General features: G+C 37.1%; 1 protein-coding gene across 2 annotated transcripts; it reads left to right on the top strand.

Moving 5' to 3' along the window:
- The first annotated feature begins 658 nt into the window (after positions 1–658).
- epc2 (enhancer of polycomb homolog 2 (Drosophila)) lies at positions 659–21091 on the top strand. Of its 2 annotated transcripts, none has more exons than XM_048193593.1 (14): positions 659–1111; positions 4531–4690; positions 4808–4953; positions 8055–8261; positions 10649–10797; positions 11011–11140; positions 11257–11466; positions 11624–11707; positions 13416–13555; positions 13786–14087; positions 16623–16744; positions 16881–17019; positions 17307–17649; positions 20632–20765. In XM_048193593.1, the coding sequence occupies exons 1-13, from the start codon at positions 959–961 to the stop codon at positions 17606–17608; spliced, it is 2244 nt and encodes a 747-aa protein (XP_048049550.1). In that variant the 5' UTR covers positions 659–958; the 3' UTR covers positions 17609–17649; positions 20632–20765. The 2 variants fall into 2 exon arrangements, with proteins under 2 accessions (XP_048049550.1, XP_048049549.1); XM_048193592.1 differs by having other exon boundaries at positions 660–1111; positions 17307–17595; positions 20632–21091.
- Positions 21092–22729: the final 1638 nt, after the last annotated feature.

The raw sequence follows: 22729 nt of genomic DNA, 5'->3' as shown, positions 1-22729 counted from the left end.
CACTTTCCTCTCTGCATGCTGGCCGCCCAGCTCACTTCAGTATAAGAAATTGAATGGTGAAGGACGGATGTTATTTATTTAAAAAACTTGTGTCAACAGAATACTATGATCATGTTAGTGTGAAAACGCTCATAATCAGAGTAAAATGTGGAGTATCCTACGTTTTAATCACACCATAGGTTTTAATCATGTGAACCAGGCAAATAAAAAGTAGCAGCAAACAATGTCATTGTTGAATTAATCATAGGCCTATGTGTTGTGGGTTGGGGTACAACTTTATAGGTTGAATGTTGTGAACCAAGTCATTTCTATTAAGGGGATAGGTAGTTCACCCAAATGTATATTAACGGTTGATCAACAGGGGCGCTGTTACTGGGAAAGATTATTAGGATGATTTTAAGGGCCCTGGTAAGACAGGAGCCGTTCAATGCTTCTCTGAATCTACCCCAGTCGCCCCTGTTGATAAAAAAAATGTGGTTTTCAATTAGAAAAATTCTGTGGCCCAAAATCTTTATATTTGTTTACATTCTCGATTTTAGACCATCCTTGTCTTCGTGGCACATGTAAGGACGTCATCATCAATAGACATTTGTAATGGACGGTCTACTAATGTATATGACAGCTCTCCAATGCAGGCATGTGTTCCTTCGCGCCCGTGTGTCGTAATATCGTGTGCACGCATGTTGTATGAGGTGCGCGCGCAGCAGCACACGCGCGCTCCCGCTCACGCTCTTTGGCAGTGTCGCGCGGGCTGTCGGGATCATGTCCGCCATGTTTTCATACCAGCCTAGAAAAAAAAGCCCGTGAAAAAACACCACAACTCGCCCAGAGATGCCTTTAACCGCCGGATTTCGATCGAAGGGACGTCAGTGAATGCGGCCGCGGAGAGAACCGTCGGCTCGTGTGTGTACTTGTACCGAATGATCCGTGTTTAGTGTGTTTGTGATCGCTGAAAACAATGAGTAAACTCTCGTTCCGCGCGCGAGCGCTAGACGCCGCCAAACCGCTGCCGATCTACCGCAATAAAGACCTCCCGGACCTTACCGACTGCGTCTCCATCAACCGAGCGGTCCCACAAATGCCAACCGGGATGGAAAAGGAAGAGGAGTCGGTATGTAATTGATTTTAAATTCATAATTTTTCATGAGGTTCAGGTGCATAGCAGGGTGTTGGTATTCACGTATCGTTTACGCACGTTTTACTGCGTAAGTCCATTCTCTGCTCATAGGGATCTGTAAGTAGCGTTCTGAGGCTCTAGGTTACGTATAAAATGTACGACAGTTGCGTAGTCGTGGGAAATGTTTTACACTAGTGGCGTGAACAAGGTTATTTACGTGAGAGATTTGCTAGTGGCCAATGCGCATTCACGTCAGCCTTTTTGCGCAAATGCGTTCGAGATTAACGTATTTTACGACAGGAATACATGAGCTGAACGGCGTGTCTCTGAAGGCTGGATGTGTGTTTGATTCTTCAATGGTCCTGATGTTTAGTTTCTGCAGCAGCGGGCCTTACTCACCAGTTAAGCATAGGCAACTGACAAACAGTGACTGTCAATGTTTGGCATATTTCATCCTTCACATTTGAATATCGTAAATACAGGGGTTTTTGAATGTGGAAATCATTCGGTACTATCATGGTATACATCAGAGTACCATGATGTTGCCATTGCATCACAATATATGATGTTCAAATCACCACCCAATGATGAAGTCAAATAAAAAAAACAACAACTAATAATTCTTAATACCAATAATTGTTATTGTTTGCTTAAATATTATAATTATTAGTTTTAAATCATTAATGGATATGATACATACCTACATTAGACATGTACTACATATCTACTTTACACACACACACACACACACACACACACACATATATAAGCTGTTTTTATTTTTATGTTGTCATGTAACAAGAAAACCATAAAACGGAAAGAACCCCATTAAACCTCCAATGACTGTAAAGATCTGCTTTTTTAAATCATTATACATTTTGACTTTTATTATGAAAAGAAAGTTTTGGTCAGGTCAAATGTAATTCTAAGAACTTATGCTATGCTATGCTATGATATGATATTGAAAACATGATACTCATGAGTCAAGAATTCAGTAACATTTTAGTTTAGGGTCCGATTCTCACTACTAACTAGTTGCTTATTAGCATGCATATTACTAGGAATGGCTGGCTGGCTGGCTGTTTATTAGTCCTTATAAAGCACATATTAATGCATTATTCTGCATGACCATATTGTACATCCCTTAATCGTACCCAATACCTAAACTTAACCTTACTTACTATTAATAAGCAGTAATTAGGAGTTTATTGAAGCAAAAGTTGTAGTTAATAGTTAGTTAATAGAGAGAATTGCACCCTAATCTAAAGTGTGACCAAAAATTCATATTATTGTTTTAGTACTTGGTTACACCACTGTAATGAGTTTTGAAAGATGTGTGACGGATCATCAAGCATACATGGATTCCTTCAGTTTGATTTATCTTGATTCATTAGTGATTTGTTAGTGAAGTTAGTTTTATTAAAACAGAAGTATGAACAGTTAGTTTTATTAAAAGAGTCATGTGGCCATCTTTATCAGTAAGCTCAATAGGTTATGTTGGGCAGATGTATAGTACAGAGAGCAAGTACTTGTTAAAAATAGGGTTAGGTACCATTTGCATTTTAGCGATTGATTCTGCTTATTGATTCTGATTCTTTTCGATTCTCAGTTTCAATTCCAGTAAGGTAAAACATTGTCAAACATTTTTATTCTGTGTGTTTTGGCAAAATGTTTTGTTGCAGCTGATTTCCATGAACAAAAATCAGCAGCCTAAAGAACACTTCCTATGGGTTTTAACAAAAATACCACAGCATAAACGGCTAAAAGAAATTGCAAACATTATTAAAGAAAAAACGTAATAAAATAAGAACAAATAAACAAATAAGCAGTAGCACAAATAAATACAAAGTTCAGGTGCAGAAATTTTAATCAAATGTAAAATAACACTGCATAGTTTTCTTTTTATAAATAAAATATAGTTAATGTATATTAAAGTTACAGGAGTTACAAGTTCAATATTAGTAATTTTCTTTTGTTCTTTGATTAACATTTATGACAGACTGCAGCAGGTTTATTAGGCTGCTGTCAATAAATTAATTGATTAATTATTCAAACTTTTTTTAATAACTCAAATAGCTAAAACAGAGCATTTAAATTGCACATAAGGCAGTTTTTATATCATTTTTTTTATAACAGATTTTTTTCTACTATAAAAATTTAAATGACAGTAAACTGTAATAACTGTGTAAACTGTGTTTTCATGACAGATTTATTCAAACATACAATAAGTAATGTAGACATTACTAACATGTTAAGTAAAAATATAATGAATATGTAATACAGTGAATATTTAGCAAAATGCTCTTTTCTAGAGTTAGTTTTTTCTAGCTAGTTTATGGACTTTAAATAGCTTTCTTGTGGTAAATGTAACATTGTATAGTCTACAAGCTTTTTTATTGACGTCTTTCCCTGGTTGAAACACCTATTGAGCGATTACATGATGAGACAGGATTAATTTCGATTAGTTGTAATGTATCTTTCAACATACCTTCTGATGTTCATCCATGTTTATTTTGTGATGTAGTAAAGAGGAGATGAGACGATCGGTTCATGTGCGCCTGATCCGAGCTGCTGCTTGAACTGCACTACAGCAATCTGTTACGCCTTATTAAAGATAAACAACATTTATTGTTTGAATTTCATAATAAAATTGACAGAATTTTGACAATTTGAGACATTGCTTCATATTAAAAGTAACGAAGCACAAGGCTTTTTGCGATTATTGGATGGCAGGCACTCTACAAATCTTTAGTGAAGTTTCGTTCATGCTATAGCACAGACTAAATGAAAATGAAAATGGTTTGAAATCGCATTAGAATGCGCACACAGGGATCAGTAAGTGGAATCTAAATTTTTATTTTATTAAAGGTATCCGACTCCTGACTTCAAGTATCTAATTCAAGAATTGAAAATGATTTTCAATTCCCAACCCTAGGTAAAAACAAGAGTTATGTTCTGCTATTATGTTACAGATTGCATTTGTTCTCCTGACCTACCTGATAATGAACTGCTCACCTTTCTATTATTGAAGTGTCTTCTACAGTAACTATCTTATGAATCCAAAAGTAATCAGAGCAACTTGGTGTTCATTTGTATGCTTGCGAGCTGTGTAAGCCGTTGCAGCGGGTTTCATCACGTTGCTGTTCTCAGCTACATTAGAAGTTGTACTTGCCCAATTCTTGTTTCCACCTCTGTGTGAGTTTTTTGAGTTTTTTAACTTTTTCTTATTGCTGAGTCCAGCTACTTAAGTTTCAGCTTAACTAACTGGCCTCACTTGCTAATTAAAATATTTTGTGCTATATACAACTTTAGGTGACAACTTTACTGTTGTGTAACCTGTTCGCAAATTTGTGTTGACACACTGTCAGTGCAGAACTAGCTTTACTCACTCTTTCTCTCATGGTGTGTTTCAGGAGCACCATCTCCAGAGGGCCATCTCCGCCCAGCAGGTGTTCAGGGAGAAGAAGGAGAGCATGGTCATCCCTGTGCCAGAAGCAGAGAGTAACATCACCTATTACGACCGCCTTTACAAAGGAGAGTTCCGCATCCCCAAACAGCTCATCCACATCCAGCGTGAGTGATGTCTACCGCAAGCCCCACTGAATTCTTCAATTTCTTGGTTCAAACATACAAATAAAATGTTATTTGAATATGACCTCAATCTGACCTGTATCTGTTACTTTGCACCAGCTCTGGGTCTGGATAACGAGCTGCCTGACTATGATATGGACTCAGAGGACGAGACTTTACTGAACAGACTCAACCGCAAGATGGAGCTCAGATCTGTGCGGTTTGAGACTATGATGGACCGGTTAGAGAAAGCCAGCACCAACCAGGTAATAACAAGTGCATTATACTAGGGATGCACGATAACATTTTTTTCTGAACCGATCTGATACCAAAAATTATGAGTATCGGCAGATACTGATTCCGATCCAATACCAGTGCAGCTTTTTTTTATATTCAGTGTAGAATTTCTACACTGTGACAATTCTATGACATTCTGTCTGTGACAAAAATATATTATAAACTAGATTAGTGGATAATTCAGCAACAAAAGTTATTCTAGAAAAATCATGAGTGCACAATAATTTAATAAAATCTAAACATTCAGTGAAAAAACATTTAGTGGGGAACAAATAAAAGTCATTATGTTTAGCACTAAATCTGGTACAACATTGACCAAAATACATTAATGAAAAACAAAGTAAATTTATATTTGTATATACACGTATGTATGTATGTATGTATATATGTATGTGTATGCAGTTGCAAGAAAAAGTATGTGAACCACATGCAGAAAATGTGAATAATTTTGACAATATAAGAGAGATCATACAAAATACATGTTATTTTTTATTTAGTACTGTCCTGAGTAAGATATTTTACATAAGATGTTTACATATAGTACACAAGACAAACAAATAGCTGAATTTATTAAAATGACCCTTGTAAAATGAAATGTAATTGAACCAACACTCTAATTGATTTATATTACTATACACTACTGTTCCAAAAATTGGGTTGATAAGATGTTTTTGAAATGTTTTTGTTTTTTAATGTTTTTGAAAGAAGTCGCAATGTAGGCTGCATTTATTTAAACTAGTTAAAATACAGTAAAAACTGTAATATTGTAAAATATATATTATTACAGTTTAAAATAACTGTTTCTATTTTAATATATTTTAAATCTAATTTATTTTCATATTAGAGCTCAATTTTCAGTAGCCATTACTCCAGTCTTATTATGAAAGTTATTAAGTTATTATCAATAATAAGCTGTGCTATTTAAAGGTGCCCTAGAATCAAAAATTGAATTTACCTTGGCATAGTTGAATAACAAGAGTTCAGTACATGGAAAAGACATACATTGAGTTTCAAACTCAATTGCTTCCTCCTTCTTATATAAATCTCATTTGTTTAAAAGACCTCAGAAGAACAGGCGAGCACACAATTTAAAGGGGCCGCAGCCTGAATCGGTGCATAGTCAATGATGCCCCAAAATAGGCAGTTAAAAAAATTAATTAAAAAAAAATCTATGGGGTTTTTTGAGCTGAAACTTCACAGACACATTCAGGGGACACCTTAGACTTATATTACATCTTGTAAAAACTGGTTCTAGGGCACCTTTAATATTTTATTGTAAACTTTGATACACTTTTTCATGACATTTTGATCAATAGAAATTTGAAAAAATGTTGGTAACATTATAAATCTCTTTACTTTCACTTTTTATCAATTTAATATGTCCTTTCTTGAATAAAATAATTTATTAAAGTGCTCTAAGTAGGCAATAATTCATCACAAAAAACACTTTGTGGTTGACAAATCATTTTATCATTGCAAATAAACCAAGTATGTATTGTCCTAGTAATTTTTTTTTAAAATGTTGTTTGATTCATGATTTTCAAGAATGAGGATGTGTCATGGCATCTGTCTGATCTGGCTTTACCCTAGAGACAAATTACTTTTCTCAGAATACCTTGAGCTGCGTTTCCACCCAAATTACTCGGAACAATTTGTCCCAGGAACCCCCCCCCCCCCAGTCCTGTTGCTGTCTGCATTTCCATCACGGTCTGAAGTAGGGCTGGACGATTAATCGAAACCGAAATTCAGAACCTCTATCCGACGTATTTTTCCCATGTCGGTTATTTCGTTTTTTTAATCCTATTAATACTTCCCACTTAAAAACATACTGCCATGTGTGTAGCCACGTGACTCCGCCCCGTCCTGTCAACACGCAGGTGAATGCAGAGTCAACACGGAGACGGTGCACAAGCAGTGAGCCTTGCGTCTTCACTAAACTTTGTCAGTTGTATGTGTTTTAAGTTTAGACATTCAAGTGATTAGATTATCGGATGTGTATTTATATGCTCGCGCAGCTGCATTGTGGCACAAACACTCATACAAACAGTAGCTGCAGAAAACATGAAGATTGCACGCACTGAGGAGCAGAAACTAGATGTCAACACTGTCCTGTGATTTATCAATAAAGTAGCTTAGAAACTCAAAAGTTATTATAGCATATATTTTTTGAAGTAACTATTTACAACCCACAGCTTCACAAATAATAGAGCGACGGTATGACTAATTCACAAACACAATATCACTCTCATTGCGTACTGGTACTGTGCTAATTTATCTTTATCTGATTTACAATGAGCAGAAATCTGTAAGAAATGTTAGGAACCATAGATAAAATGACTGCTGAAAGTGAGCCGTTATGTCAGATCACTCTTTCAAAAGGAAAAAATATCCCACTTTTTAATAGTCAAATTTACAGTACAAACCTTGTAAGTGAACTATGAAATAAATAAATAAATAAATAATCGTTCATTAATCGTAATCTAGGTAAGATGTTCAATTAATCGAGGTTTTGATTTTAGGCCATAATCGTCCAGACCTAGTCTAAAGTACTGTGAAGATTAGGCAAATTAGTCTGGTGACACAGGACTTTGTGCAACATAGAAGCTTAATAAAGCCTGAAACTCTTCGTCGGTCCATCTGTCGTATTTTTTATTTTTTTTTGTTAATTTGAATAGCAAACAACTCTTACTGCTCGCTTCGCAACAGACTTTTAAAAAATGGTGGTTAAATAAAATGCTGTGTGGAGTCAACCAATCAAAATGATGTGGGCACTCATGAGGTTGAGTCCTACTCCCGAAAGTTCCTGAACTTTGAAAAAACACTAACTCTTGAGCTGGGATTTTCTGAGGGGGAAATTTTTAACCAGAACTTCATTTAGACCCCTGATCCTTGTGGTCGAAACACACCGAGTCCCTAGTTCCTGGGGAAAATTCCTGCGGTGGAAATGTGGCTATAGTTTTTGAGTCAAAATAAGTTTAGTTGAAGTTTAGTTGATCTAAAATACACCTCGTCAAATTTCACTTTTATTCACATTAATTCCTCTGTCTCTGTCTTAATAATTGTTTTGTAGTTGGTCACTCTTCAGGAGGCCAAGCTGCTGCTAAATGAAGATGACTACCTGTTGAAGTCAGTGTATGACTACTGGGTGAGGAAGAGGAAGAACTGCCGGGGCCCGTCGCTCATCCCACAAATCAAGCAGGAGAAGAGGGATGGCTCCACCAATAACGATGCATACGTGGCCTTCAGGCGTCGCACAGAGAAGATGCAGACTAGGAAGGTATGCAAGTGCTCTGTGTTTTGTCATGCATGCCTCAAACAGTATTGTTAGAGGGCATTCAGACAGGACTTGTTTTTACCTTCCAAATTAAATATATTTTTTTTTATACGTTTGTGCATCAAACTAATATCCTTGCATCACATCTAATTTGTTTTTTTATTATAATTTTTTTACATCAGCTTTTTGAAGACGTCAATGTTTAGTTCTAGCTGTGGCTGACCGATACAGATTTTTATATGCCCAATATTTAGTACTTTTTTGTTAGAATATAAAAATAAATAAATAAATAAATGTATATGTATGCAGTACATATATACAGTTGCTGGTCATATAATTAGAATATCATCAAAAAGTTGATTTATTTCACTAATTCCATTAAAAAAGTGAAACTTGTATATTATATTCATTCATTACACACAGACTGATATATTTCAAATGTTTATTTCTTTTAATTTTGATGATTATAACTGACAACTAAGGAAAATCCCAAGTTCAGTATCTCAGAAAATTAGAATATTGTGAAAAGGTTCGATATTGAAGACACCTGGTGCCACACTCTAATCAGCTAATTAACTCAAAACACCTACAAAGGCCTTTAAATGGTCTCTGTCTAGTTCTGTAGGCTACACAATCATGGGGAAGACTGCTGACTTGACAGTTGTCCAAAAGACGACCATTAACACCCTGCACAAGGAGGGCAAGACACAAAAGGTCATTGCAAAAGAGGCTGGCTGTTCACCGAGCTCTGTGTCCAAGCACATTAATAGAGAGGCGAAGGGAAGAAACAGATGTGGTAGAAAAAAGTGTACAAGCAATATGGATAACCGCATCCTGGAGAGGATTGTGAAACAAAACCCATTCAAAGATGTGGGGAAGATTCACAAGGAGTGGACTGCAGCTGGAGTCAGTGCTTCAAGAACCACTACGCACAGACGTATGAAAGACATGGGTTTCAGCTGTCGCATTCCTTGTGTCAAGCCACTCTTGAACAACAGACAGCGTCAGAAGCGTCTCGCCTGGGCTAAAGACAAAAAGGACTGGACTGCTGCTAAGTGGTCCAAAGTTATGTTCTCTGATGAAAGTAAATTTTGCATTTCCTTTGGAAATCAGGGTCCCAGAGTCTGGAGGAAGAGAGGAGAGGCACACAATCCACGTTGCTTGAGGTCCAGGGTAAAGTTTCCACAGTCAGTAATGGTTTGGGGTGTCATGTCATCTGCTGGTGTTGGTCCACTGTGTTTTCTTAGGTCCAAGGTCAACACAGCCATATACCAGGAAGTTTTAGAGCACTTCATGCTGCTGACCAACTTTATGGAGATGCAGATTTCATTTTCCAACAGGACTTTGCTCCTGCACACAGTGCCAAAGCTACCAGTACCTGGTTTAAGGACCATGGTATCCCTGTTCTTAATTGGCCAGCAAACTCGCCTGACATTAACCCCATAGAAAATCTATGGGGTATTGTGAAGAGGAAGATGCGATATGCCAGACCCAACAATGCAGAAGAGCTGAAGGCCTGAGCACTGCCACAGATTGATCGACTCCATGCCATGCCGCACTGCTGTAGTAATTCAGGCAAAAGGAGTCCCACCTAAGTATTGAGTGCTGTACATGCTCATACTTTTCATGTTCATACTTCTCAGTTGGCCAAGATTTCTAAAAATCCTTTCTTTGTATTGGTCTTAAGTAATATTCTAATTTTCTGAGATACTGAACTTGGGATTTTCCTTAGTTGTCAGTTATAATCATCAAAATTAAAAGAAATAAACATTTGAAATATATCAGTCTGTGTGTAATGAATGAATATAATATACAAGTTTCACTTTTTGAATGGAATTAGTGAAATAAATCAACTTTTTGATGATATTCTAATTATATGACCAGCACCTGTATTTCTACACTCAGTACTAAATTGAGTTCTTTTTTGCTGCTTATTTGCACCGAAACAGTCAAATACACACAAAATAATGTCAAAATGTCAGTCTTGGCAAGGATTCATGTAATGTAGTCAGTTTCGTTTTAAGTGAATTTAAACAGTTGAGAAAGAACGCATGTGTAACAGTGTATAATGGATCCATGCGTCAGGTCTTAAAGTGACTGCAGCCTTGTATACCTGCTGTCAAATTATTAAATATATAATATTATTATATAAATATATTATAGAGATAATATTAAAAATATCTATATGACAGTTGTCCCCATGGTATCGGTGTCAAAATTGTGGCCAGTGAGTGGCTAGTAGCTTTGGAAAACCACTAGCCACAGTGGCTGGTGAGCAAAAAAGTTAATGTCAAGCCCTGTAGATCACATTTTCATAACAAATTTTCCTCTCAATAGAAGTGTGAACACCTGCTGGACCCATGCATCTCTCTGTTATGCTGTCTCTGCAGAATCGCAAGAATGACGAGGCATCTTATGAAAAGATGCTGAAGCTAAGAAGAGAGTTCAGCCGAACCATGAGCATCCTGGAGATGATCAAGAAGAGAGAAAAGAGCAAACGAGAGCTGCTGCATCTGACGCTGGAGGTGTTTGAAAAAAGGTTCGTCAACGTTGCTCTTTTAATAAAGCTGTTTTAAGACAATGTCTGTTGTATACTCTATATAAATAAAACTGTTATGTGTCACTTAACAGCTAGAATGGTTGTATGTGAAGTGACTCATCTCTCTCATCTCTGGTCTTGTTAAGCTTTAAATAATTAGAAAAGAGCAAATTGGTTTTTACATATTGTTTCTACTTATTTTGTGTATATTAGATATCAAATTGGAGACTTCTCAGGAGAGATTCTGAATGAAGTCACTGTACCTCTGGCAGAGAAAACCATTTACCCTGCACCCACATCCTTACCCATGAGCAGTCGGCACAAGGCAGAGAGCAAAATGAAGGTAAAGGCCAACAGTTGGAGGGAAAAGAGGACATATGAAAGCCCTTGAAAGATCTGTGTGCGGGAAATGTACTCAGTGATAATTATAAAACCATTTGTTCTGTCTCTTTCTTTCAGTCGCACAAATCTGGGCCCAAACACCTCCACCCCTTCACAGTCAAGCCTGAGCCTCACTTTGACTTTGTGCGTTCTCATAAGAAGTACACCAAGAGGACCAAACTTGATGCATTTCGCCAGCCTGGTCGGCCAGAGCGACAGCAAACCATCATCAAGGCAGACATTAAACAGTACGACTTCCACAGCTCTGGAGAGGAGGATTACCCACTGGTCAGTACACAATCAGTGTTTGGCTACACATGCTCATGTAGATGTGTCATATTTAGAGGTATTTACTTAAAATACATTAAAATGATTTTTGTCAGAAGATGTAATAGTATATAAATTATGTCTTTTCTTTCTCTTTTTTTTCTCCTCTCTTCTGAAGTCTCCAGCATCAGAGCCGGATGAAGAGAACGATCCTGATGGAATCTTTGCCTTCAGACGGAAAGCTGGCTGCAGTTACCACGCTGTGAGTTTCCCATTAAACATCAGTGCTGGCTGTAGAGCATAAAAGAATCTGCAACTGTGCCAGTCAAAGCTGGGCAATATAGCTGAAAAATTATATCTTGATACAGTGTTTCCCACAGGATTTTGTGAGACTTGTGGCGGCGGATGACGTCACGTGCTAATTAGCATATTTATGATGTCATTGCATTGCGTTTGCTTTCAGACAAGTTTTGGCACTTCAGATCTGACTGTTTTGCTTCTACTCTCTGACCCGTCACATACTGTAATACAATTGAATGCCCAATAAAGCTGTTGCCATTATTTATATAGATTTTTTTGTTTGTTTCTGTTGTCAGACATGAAACAAGTGTAAAATAGTGACTAAACACAACCCAATAAATACTACACTCTCACTATACTCCTTAAATCATTATTTATAATCGCGAAATCGTCTGACAAAATCACCATACATCTACACTAAAGAGCAGCTTATTCATGTTCATGTTGAGAACGTTGTTTATGATTGCTTAGCACCGGAAGATGCCACGGGAGAGCAAGCGCTTTGGAAAGAAGGAAAAGGCAGCACGGATGGGTTTTCCACATGTTTTTAGATGCAACATATGCAAGGGTTTTGGCTATTTAAGCTGCTGCTTTGCCACTCACTGCACAGAACAGGCGCAGAGAGAGGTGATCCTGTGCCGGGAAAGTCAGACCTCATGCTCGTGGGGCAGTACTGGCGACATCTTAATGAAAGCTAGGGTTTATCCAGAAAAAGTAATTAGATTTGTCACTATGTACCTTTCATGGAAAAAGGCACTAAAGGGAACTGAAAGTTGTTAAATTATAGTGCTAAAGTCGCGCCCGTGTGTGCGAGATGCTGGAGCTGATGGCAGGGCTGATGGCTATCTGTGGCGGGCCTCCACAAATAAATGTGTGGGAAACACTGTGATATTTAAGCTGCCCTAAAATGGCTTAAAGCTGTGATTCTCAACCATTTTGACTTCAAGTGCCCCACTGGCCACAAAAATATTTATAGGCCCCCATAGTCATAGTTTTGCTTGCAAAACTTATTTTAATCCACTGCTACAATAGTTTTTATAAATAAAATTATTAAATTTGTTAATGTTGATTTATTTATTTATTTATTTATTTTTTACTGTATTTTAAGGCTTGTTTTGTCAAAACCACTGGCTTTTTTCTTTTCCCCAAATCATTTTCCGCCAGCTGTTGTTGTCAAGTAGATAATTTCTTGCATTAAACAATTAAAATGTATGTAAAATAATCAAAATATTTTTTAATTTTAATCTTTAATTTATATTATTTATATAATTATATATTATAATGATATGTTATTTATATAACTATGTTGTTCTACTAAATATTTGTAAGCATAAGAAAATGCTGCTTGAGGACTTTTGAGAACAGTTAGGAATGTTAATGCATCGTATTTAACTTAATAATTGAAACTGAGAACTGAATTTGCAGAAATTCACTTTCCACCTGAACACTCTCATACCTGGGGGTCATGAGATGTTTTTTTTTTTTTTGTCTTAGTATGTAGATTAAAGCGGATGGCCAATACTGCTGCTTTGCTTTGTTGCATGTGAATATTGTGGCTAAACCCTCCTGCCATAGAGTATGCTATACTTGCTTTATTAGTGACAGAGCAGCATATTATTTGGCTTTGTGGTGGTCATTTCCTTTGCCAAAAGTGTGTTATGTGTCTTCAGCCACTGGTGGACCAGAGCTGCTCTCCTCACTGGCAGCAGACGGATCAGGACCGGCTATGGCAGCGGAACTGTCTCACCGCCCTCTCTGTGCCTAAACGCTGTATCGCAGTGGCACACAGGAGGGTGGGCAGAGGTGGCAGGTGTGTCACTATTTACAGTTTTTCCATTTCCATTTTTATCTTTTATAAAAATTGTTTCTTGTACTTAAGTGTGAATCACTCTATAGATGATGTGTGGTTTGAATTTATGACCCTGCTCTTTGTTACTTCAGATTAAAGTAGAAAAGTTGATGAGGCTACTCCCTAATGATCAGTGCTGAAGGTCACAGATAGTATCAAATATCTTAAAGAACTCTGTTGTATCCCATCAGGGTTGTTTTGGATCGTACCTCGTCGGAACTGGACCGTGCACTCAGGCACCTGGACCCTGACATGTTTTATCCCTCCGCTGGCTCTAGTGTGCCTGACCTCCCCGTCCATACAAACACAAACTCTCACATCTCCAAATCAAGCCCTGAGCGCTCACTGACTCAGCTCCTGAATGACATCCAGGCCTGCAGGTGGAAGTTTTTCCGCCCTCGGCCGCTACAGGACAACTCAAGGAGTGAGGACAAGAAAGGGACTACGCAAGTGGAAAAAGGTGGAGGGACGCCTCCCTCTAACAGTGTGTCAGGTGAGGCGTCTGAGCTGAACGGGTTCCAGAAGGTCGATCAACCGAATTTCATTCACCCGCATAATGAGCGATCTCCATTGTGCCCTTCTATCTGTCAGTTTACTCTAGGGTTTTTTAACAAATTCAGCCTGTCAGTCATTCTTAATGTGGCCTGACGATTGATTTGATTGCTTGCTGCGCTGTCTAATACAAAATAGCATTCTCTGTGTAAAACTCAGCAGAGAGTTGAATGGCTCTCAGTGGCTGTCAATTAGAAGACTGCAGTCCATAAGGACCACATCTAAGATTTTTTGCTGCTCATTATTCAGCTTCATTACTTTCATAAACTTCAACTGGCGCCATTTAGGCACAGCACATTCAGTTGTGTCTTATCCTGGCAAATGTATTTATGAAAACAAATAGCTTACCTGGGAATGAATATTCACAGACATGAGCCATAGCGATACGACAACTCCTGCACAGTACCACTGTGGCTTATTCAGTAAGGCAAAATTTGATGCTGATGAATACTAAACCTGTGAAGTATGCCAGTTGTTTGAGTTAGGCTTACATGTTAAGATGTAGTAATCATTTAGAAAACAAAAAGAAGTTGAGTAGCCCTAGTTTACTCAGTGTTTACTTGAGGTGAGCTGTGCTTGAGGCACTTCGTCATTAAAGGGTTAGTTCACCCAAAAATGAAAATTCTGTAATTTATTACTTACCCTCATGCCGTTCCACACCCGTAAGACCTTCGTTAATCTTCGGAACACAAATTAAGATATTTTTGTTGAAATCCGATAGCTTTGTGAGGCCTTCATAGGGAGCAATGACACTCCCTCTCTCAAGATCCATAAAGGTACTAAAAACATATTTAAATCAGTTCATGCGAGTACAGTGGCTCAATATTAATATTATAAAGCGACGAGAATATTTTTGGTGTGCCAAAAAAAACAAAATAACAACTTATTTAGTGATGGCCGATTTCAAAACACTGCTTCAGGAAGCATCGGAGCATAAATGAATCAGTGTATCGAATCATGATTCAGATCGCATGTCAAACTGCCAACGGTTGAAATCACGTGACTTTGGCGCTCCGAACAGCGGATTCGATACACTGATTCATTTATGCTCCGATGCTTCCTGAAGCAGTGTTTTGAAATCGGCCATCACTAAATAAGTTGTTATTTTGTTTTTTTTTGGCGCTCCAAAAATATTCTCGTCGCATTTTAATATTAATATTGAACCACTGTACTCACATGAACCGATTTAAATATCTTTTTAGTACCTTTATGCATCTTGAGAGAGGAAATGTCATTGCTCCCTATGCAGGCCTCACTGAGCCATTGGATTTCAACAAAAATATCTTAATTTGTGTTCAGAAGATTAAAGAAGGTCTTACGGGTGTGGAATAGCATGAGGGTAAGTAATAAATGACAGAATTTTCATTTTTGGGTGAACTAACCCTTTAAACAAGCAACATCGTGTGTCTTTACATTGAAGGGCTGAGTGCAATGTTATGTAATGCAATGTGAAATATGCTGATTTGATCAGGGATGTGATTTTTCTGTATTTATAAGGGTTTCTGTATTTTCCAACCTTAAAAGTATGACCCGCGTAAATTGCGTAAATTCGAGAAAAAAAAATGTTTGGGTTGGTATTAAAATGAGATATGACTTGCAATCATCAAATCACAACGGTTGTGATGTAATTATATAAATATATAGTCTGACGTGCTGCAAATTTTGGAGTAAAGCCAAAGCATAGCATTGTGTTCGTTTTCAGTTTCGCTTCACAGTAAATGCTACTTTGCAAGTGCTGTGTTTGAGTCACTTATGATTCACATTTGGGAACGCAATGTGCACCGACTATCTTCCCAAATTCATAATGAGAGTCATTTATAATTCTGTTGTTGTCAACAAAGAGAAGCATTAAGTTCTTCCTTAGGATATCCATTGAAATAAATGTTCAATGGTTTAACATTTTGAAATCAAAGAAAAGCAATCATAAATGTAATTTAAATTTTACTGTTGTTAAAATAAAAATAATGATAATTGCTTATTTATTATTGTTATTATTAATAACAATAATAATAATAAATCTCCTTATTCTTCTATTATAACATATATTGTATTATGTAATTTATTATTATGATTATTAAATACAGTGCAATTGTGTTTTTAATAACAATTATTGTGGTGGTGGTCAGGTTTTCTCTTTTTTTTTTTGTCTTTAGCCTGTTTAATGCTCAAGTATCATTTCTTATTATCAATGTTGAAAACAGCTGCTTAATATTTTTGTGTAAACTGTTATTTCTTTAAATAGAAAGTTTAAAAGAGCAGCATTTATTTTAGACGGTAATCCTTTGTAACAATATAAATGTATTTTCATCAATTGATATGTTTAATGCATCCTCACCGAATAAAAGTATTAATTTCTTTAAAAAAAAAAAAAAAAAAAATCCTTTACTGGCACCTAGTGGTGGAAATTGAAATTGCTGGTTTAAATCCCCTTAAATCTGTAAACATCACATTAATCCCCATGTTCTTGCATGTGCAGGTGGGTTCACAGAAGAGCAGTTTCACTCCCATCAGCAACAGCTGGTTCAGATGCACAAACAGTTACAGCAGCAAGAACTCCAGCAGAACTCAACAGCACCAGAACCCCACACACACCTGCCCGTGAGTATATCCACACAATTTCAGGCGTTATGGGGTTAAACATCACTCCTATTCTTTTCTGCAATAATTATCATTAAAAGTTATGTCATTAAAAATGTTTATTTATTTAAGAAGTAAAAAATCATTTCTTCTACAGAACACGGCCTCATCTGACTGCATGTCTAAGACTCTGGACTCGGCTAGTGCACACTTTGCTGCCTCTGCTGTGGTCAACACTCCCAACAATGAAAACAGGCCCCAGATTGCAAGTGTCAATGGCGTCCTTTCCAATTCAGGCAAGTGCAGCTCAAGGGGAATTGAGCAGAGGCATTGAATATCCAATACTATTTATATGAAAACATGCCTGTTTCAGTAGTTCTTTGGGATATTAAGATCCAAATATTTGAAAACTGTAAACTGCTTTATAGAACTTTTTTGGGGAATCATAGCAAAACTGTGACTGAAACACATTTTATTTGGACATTTATATGATGATATCCACCTCTTTTTTTTGTGTGGTTAATTGAAAGAAAGGTAAGCATGATTGATTATTTAAATGATTCTTTATTTTTGTTTCCTGCAGGAAGCTTTAGACAAGCCAAATTGAACCGTACTGCTGGTGGTGGAGGTGGTGGTGAGTCAGGCTCTTTAGTACGGATGACGAGCGCATCTGGCCTTCAGCTGCCGGTCCCTCAGTCTCTGCCTCACGGCCATGGGCACCTGAGCACCGTGAGCGCTGTGTCTCCTGCCCATACGCACCACAGTGCACGTTTGTGTGCCCCTTCACCCTCAGCCTTAAAGCTAGCCAGTGTTGCCAGCAGTCTGGACCGGGTACCCAAAGTCACCCCCACTAGTGCCATCGACATCGCCAGGTCTGAAACCTGACACAGCACTTAATCACTTCCTCTTCTTTTTTGGGGCCTATGGTGAAAAATTAATTCAAGTATCTATATTTCAAAATTTTGGGGTCTGTAGGATTTTTTTTATTGTCTTCAAAAGGAGCCTCTTATTAGTGATGGGTATCGGTTAAGGTTTTACCGGTATTACTACTGTTACCGATACTCCTTAGTGATTCAGTACTTTTCTTATCGGTTCTTTTTGTCAAATGAAATGAAATGTAAAATAAATATTTAATATTGCAAAAGAAACGGCAATGTTTGAACAAAACAAATTAATATAAAACATCTATTTGTAAATGCACCAGTGTGCAGCCATTTTTAGTGTTTTATAAAACATAAGATAAGATACAACAAGAACAAACAAATACAAACAAACTGACAAATAAAAAATTTATGAACAATAAAAAAACGATAAAACAAAGATACAATAAACAGTGCTTTAATTTTTTCAGGAAGGTCTACTAACATTACTGTTCAGGTAAGTAATGTAGACTACAAAAGGAATCTAACAAAGTAATCAAATGAAAAATAAGAAGCCCAAAGTATAATTTGCTTGTCTAGTTGCGAACCATTTCAGAGCATGCAGACAGAAAACCTGCAAGTCTCTTGCGCGGATTATTGTGCTTTCAATATCTTTTTATTATCAAACACGTCCCACAACTTAGCAACAGTAGAGACTGCATTTTACAAATCACCGATTTTGCTGATTCTGATGTCAAGTTTAGGCTTTTAGGGAGGAACGAATGTGCACCACTGAAGAAAGGGAAGCTTCACTACATGGAATGTGACTAGTGTTTAATAGTTTCACCTCAAATATTCTTTTTATAGTCCTTGGAAGCCAAAATTGTAAACGAAAATAAAATTAGATTAATATCACAAGCTTAAAGTGTAACCAGATGTTTGAATGTTTAGTTCTCTCGGCCATCGTCACTAATTAAGCAGGGGCTTTAGTGTTGTGTGCGCTGTAACTCTTCCACTTTAGAGATCTATCTCTGCTCGACTGCGAATCATAGTTAAATGTTTTTATGTTATCGCATATAGAAACACCTGGCTAAATATAATTTGCAAGATAACGTCTAATATAGCAATAATAAATAGTCTGTGTAATTTTTCCAGTATCGACCGCAGAACCGATAACGTCCGAGCTTATCGATACTGAGGTCTTTCATAATTTAGCCCCGGGGCCTGTTTACTAACTGGTTTCAGTACCCATCCCTGTCTCTTATATTCAACGAGGCTACATTTATTCAATCAAAAATATGGTAAAAAGAGTAATATTGTGAACTATTATTATAATTCAAAATAACAGTTTTCTATTTTAACATATTTTACAATGTAATTTATTCCTGTTATGATAAAGCTGAATTTTCAGACTTTACTTTGTTTACTTAAACAGCCATTACTCCACTAATCTGATCTGGTGCTTAGAAGGATAGTTCACCCAAAAATTAAAAATTAAGTAATCATTTACTTGCCCTGGTGGTGTTCTAATGTTGCATGCCCTTTTTTCGTTTTAAGACTACAAATTGGAGATACTTTTAAAAAAATATGACTGCAATGACTGCTTGTCCATATAATGGCAGTGAATAGCAACTAACATCAAGCTTTTAAAAAAGCAGAATGATCCCAAACGATTCTGAGGGTATACGGTAGAAATTGAATGTAGTATTTAAATTGAAATATAAATGTAGTTAAGTTAAATGTAGTATAGTAAATTGAAATTGAATGTAGTATTTAACGAAAATCCTGCCCTTTGCTGTTGGTATTCTGTGCACGACTTCTGTGCGGGACTTTAAAGGCAGGAACACACCAAGCCGACGAAAGCAGACTGCGGGGTTGGCTCACGTTGCCAGCGTCTGGGTCTGAAGTTGGCCTGACACACCAAACCGGCGCTCGACAGCCAACGGCCAAGTAGCATGTCCGTTCTGCGCCTGCGTAAGATGAAATGCCTTTCCGTACCAGCAGGTGGCAGTAGCTAAACAGCCAATCGGAATGATCAGATGGCCCGACTGACCGACGAGCTCCGATGCCGACTCAACGTCAAATCGGCTGAAAAAAAGCTGAAAATGACTGACTTCAGCCAACAGTGCGGAACACACTTGCAAAAACTGCCCGACAGCCGACTGTCGGCTTGGTGTGTTCCTGCCTTAAGTCTTAAAATCCGTTGTATCAAATTTAAGGCCATAAAAAGTTATAAATATCTTAAATGGTATAAGAAAAATCTTAATTATAATTTCAAGAGGTCTTAAATTTGGGGACAGAAAAACAGGAACCGCGATATGGCTTAATGTCATAATGAAACTTCAAAAGGTGATGATAACTGTGAGTGCTGCATGTTTTTTAAATCAGAACACGGCGTTGTTGTGCTTTCAGAGCAATTCACAATCATTGAATACACATTTATGCCAAGCAATTACTTATGAACTACTGCTGATGAATTATGATGTTTACCTTAAGGTGTTTATATCATACCAAACTTGTTGTATTTCTAAAAAGCACAGCTGCATTGTATACAGTGTTTACCAGGGTAACTGCCATATTTCTGCTGTTCTTTAAGCACCACCTACTGTCAGAGAGTGAAATTGCATTTTCATTTAGCCGGTGGATCTAATATATTATTGTAGTATTAAATTTTAAAAATCCTGCAGATACCCTGGCCTGGACTGCATGTTCATGAGACTCTATTTGCGCCGCAGTTTACTCCAACTTGCCCAGAGAAGCACACTAGTTGTGATAAATCAAGATTATTGGCAGAAATCTCAAAAAAGTATCACTGTACTTTCTTCACCGAGTTGAATATCTCCGTACCATAACTCTGGTTGTCAGGCATACGTGAATTCACTCTTAAAGTGATAGCAGTCTTTTAAACCAGTGTCATTTTTAATGTTAAATGGCAAAAGACAAAGAGAAAAGTCTTACTAACCCCAAACTTTTGAACGGTAGTGTATATCTTTAAATTTAAAATACAGAATTAAAATTGTAATTTCTATAATTTTATTGATTTTGCAGGGAGAATCACGAACCAGAGAGGCTCGCTCTCAATGGATTATCAGAGACCACAGTTGCCATGGAGGTCACATAGCCCATCAGAAACACAAAGACTTCAGTGCTGAGATCTGTGCGCTTCTATGCGGACTTATACCCAAAAGCAGCATATCAAAATATTAAGAGAAATTTGTCAATATTATAAGTGTACATTTTGTAAAATTGGGAATTATCACTACCTTGTAAAATAGTATATTTGTATCATTAGTCTGTCATTTCTGTTACTTGAATCCTAGAATTCTTCTTTTTTTTTTTTTTATCATCATGCTTTTGCACTTGAAAATGCAAGCAAGACAAGTGCATCAGTTCATTTTGGGATCATGAGCATGAATATAGGTCCTGTGTCACTTGTTTTAACTATTTATTTTGCAATGTTTACATTTTTGTATCTCGTACAAATAAATCCAATGTTGTGACCACAAAATGCAGACATAGCTATTATACCATGCTTTTGTGCCTTTTTTCTTTAGAGGAAAGAAAATTTGGTTTCATGGATGAAGAAATGTGCCATTTTACAAGTGATGTTCTTCCCACTTGAGATGTTGACCGTATTTCATTGGATTATTTTTTTGTTTTGTTTTTTTGCTTTCCATCTCCCTTGTCTTAACAAGAATAGCATGTTAATTCTGGAGGCCGGTGGCCTTCATCAGAATGTACTTGCGTGAAATTCCTTGAGAAATCTAGCTGAAGACCTTCAGTCTGGGTTACAGTTTCTGCTCTTCTGACTGAGTCATCCGAACGCTCAATTTTTTGTCTTTAGCTGTTGCTGGTTAACCAGTCTGAAGGGAGCCATTCGGGACGGATATTGTCTTGGAAGTAAACTCAAAGTCTACAGGTCATAAACATTGTCAGCCATCTTGTTTATGAATGCTGAAATTTCTACATCCTCAGTCCAGTATCTTCAAATAAATTTCCACTTTTCAAACAGCCTTTTTAATGAAATGAGCAACAGCTGCCAGTGTTTGACTAAAGTAGTTTAGACTTGCTTCAGTTTCCTTGAAAATAAGCACACTAGTTTTCAGTTGTGATATCTTAGACATGAATGTTTTGTTGCTGCATGTTTTTACAATGTTTAGGGAGATGTATAGGAGTCTACAGGTTGTCTTCATTTCATTCTGGTTTTCACCACCAGAGGGGGCAAATGAGCTCTTCCAGCCATAAAACCCAGGGGAAGTGGTTGGTTGAAGAGGCTGCTCACTGCAGAGCCAATGAAACATGACATCCAGCTCACCCTCTGGATGTAATGGGTGGTGCTTGAAGGTCCATCCACATCCTACCCAAAACTATCCCTAAACCACTAGGTCAGACTCCACCCATTAATTCTATTAAGCCCATTAACACCCATTAAAATATTAAGCTGGGATCAGATCAAATATTTTAACATTACATTCAACTAATGATCATATACGGTCTGTTACCAGGAAAACAATGAATGTCTGAGGAGCCAGGATCAGAATTCGAAGACTGACCCATTAACCTTATTAAAACATTGTTAAAACATTCTTTCTTTTTCCAAGCTCAGCTTGCTTTACATTACACTGGCTATGACTGTCATTCAAAAGTATATATACAGGTGCTGGTCATATAATTAGAATATCATCAAAAAGTTGATTTATTTCTCTAATTCCATTCAAAAAGTGAAACTTGTATATTATATTCATTCATTACACACAGACTGATATATTTCAAATGTTTATTTCTTTTAATTTTGATGATTATAACTGACAACTAAGGAAAATCCCAAATTCAGTATCTCAGAAAATTAGAATATTACTTAAGACCAATACAAAGAAAGGATTGTTAGAAATCTTGGCCAACTGAAAAGTATGAATATGAAAAGTATGAGCATGTACAGCACTATTGGGGCTCTTTTTGCCTGAATTACTGCAGCAATGCGGCGTGGCATGGAGTCGATCAGTCTGTGGCACTGCTCAGGTGTTATGAGAGCCCAGGTTGCTCTGATAGTGGCCTTCAGCTCTTCTGCATTGTTGGGTCTGGCATATCACATCTTCCTCTTCACAATACCCCATAGATTTTCTATGGGGTTAAGGTCAGGCGCGTT

This window comes from Megalobrama amblycephala, linkage group LG6 (genome assembly GCF_018812025.1).
Source record: "Megalobrama amblycephala isolate DHTTF-2021 linkage group LG6, ASM1881202v1, whole genome shotgun sequence".
Taxonomy (NCBI): Eukaryota; Metazoa; Chordata; class Actinopteri; order Cypriniformes; family Xenocyprididae; genus Megalobrama; species Megalobrama amblycephala.
This window is presented reverse-complemented; position numbering and strand designations above follow the sequence as displayed.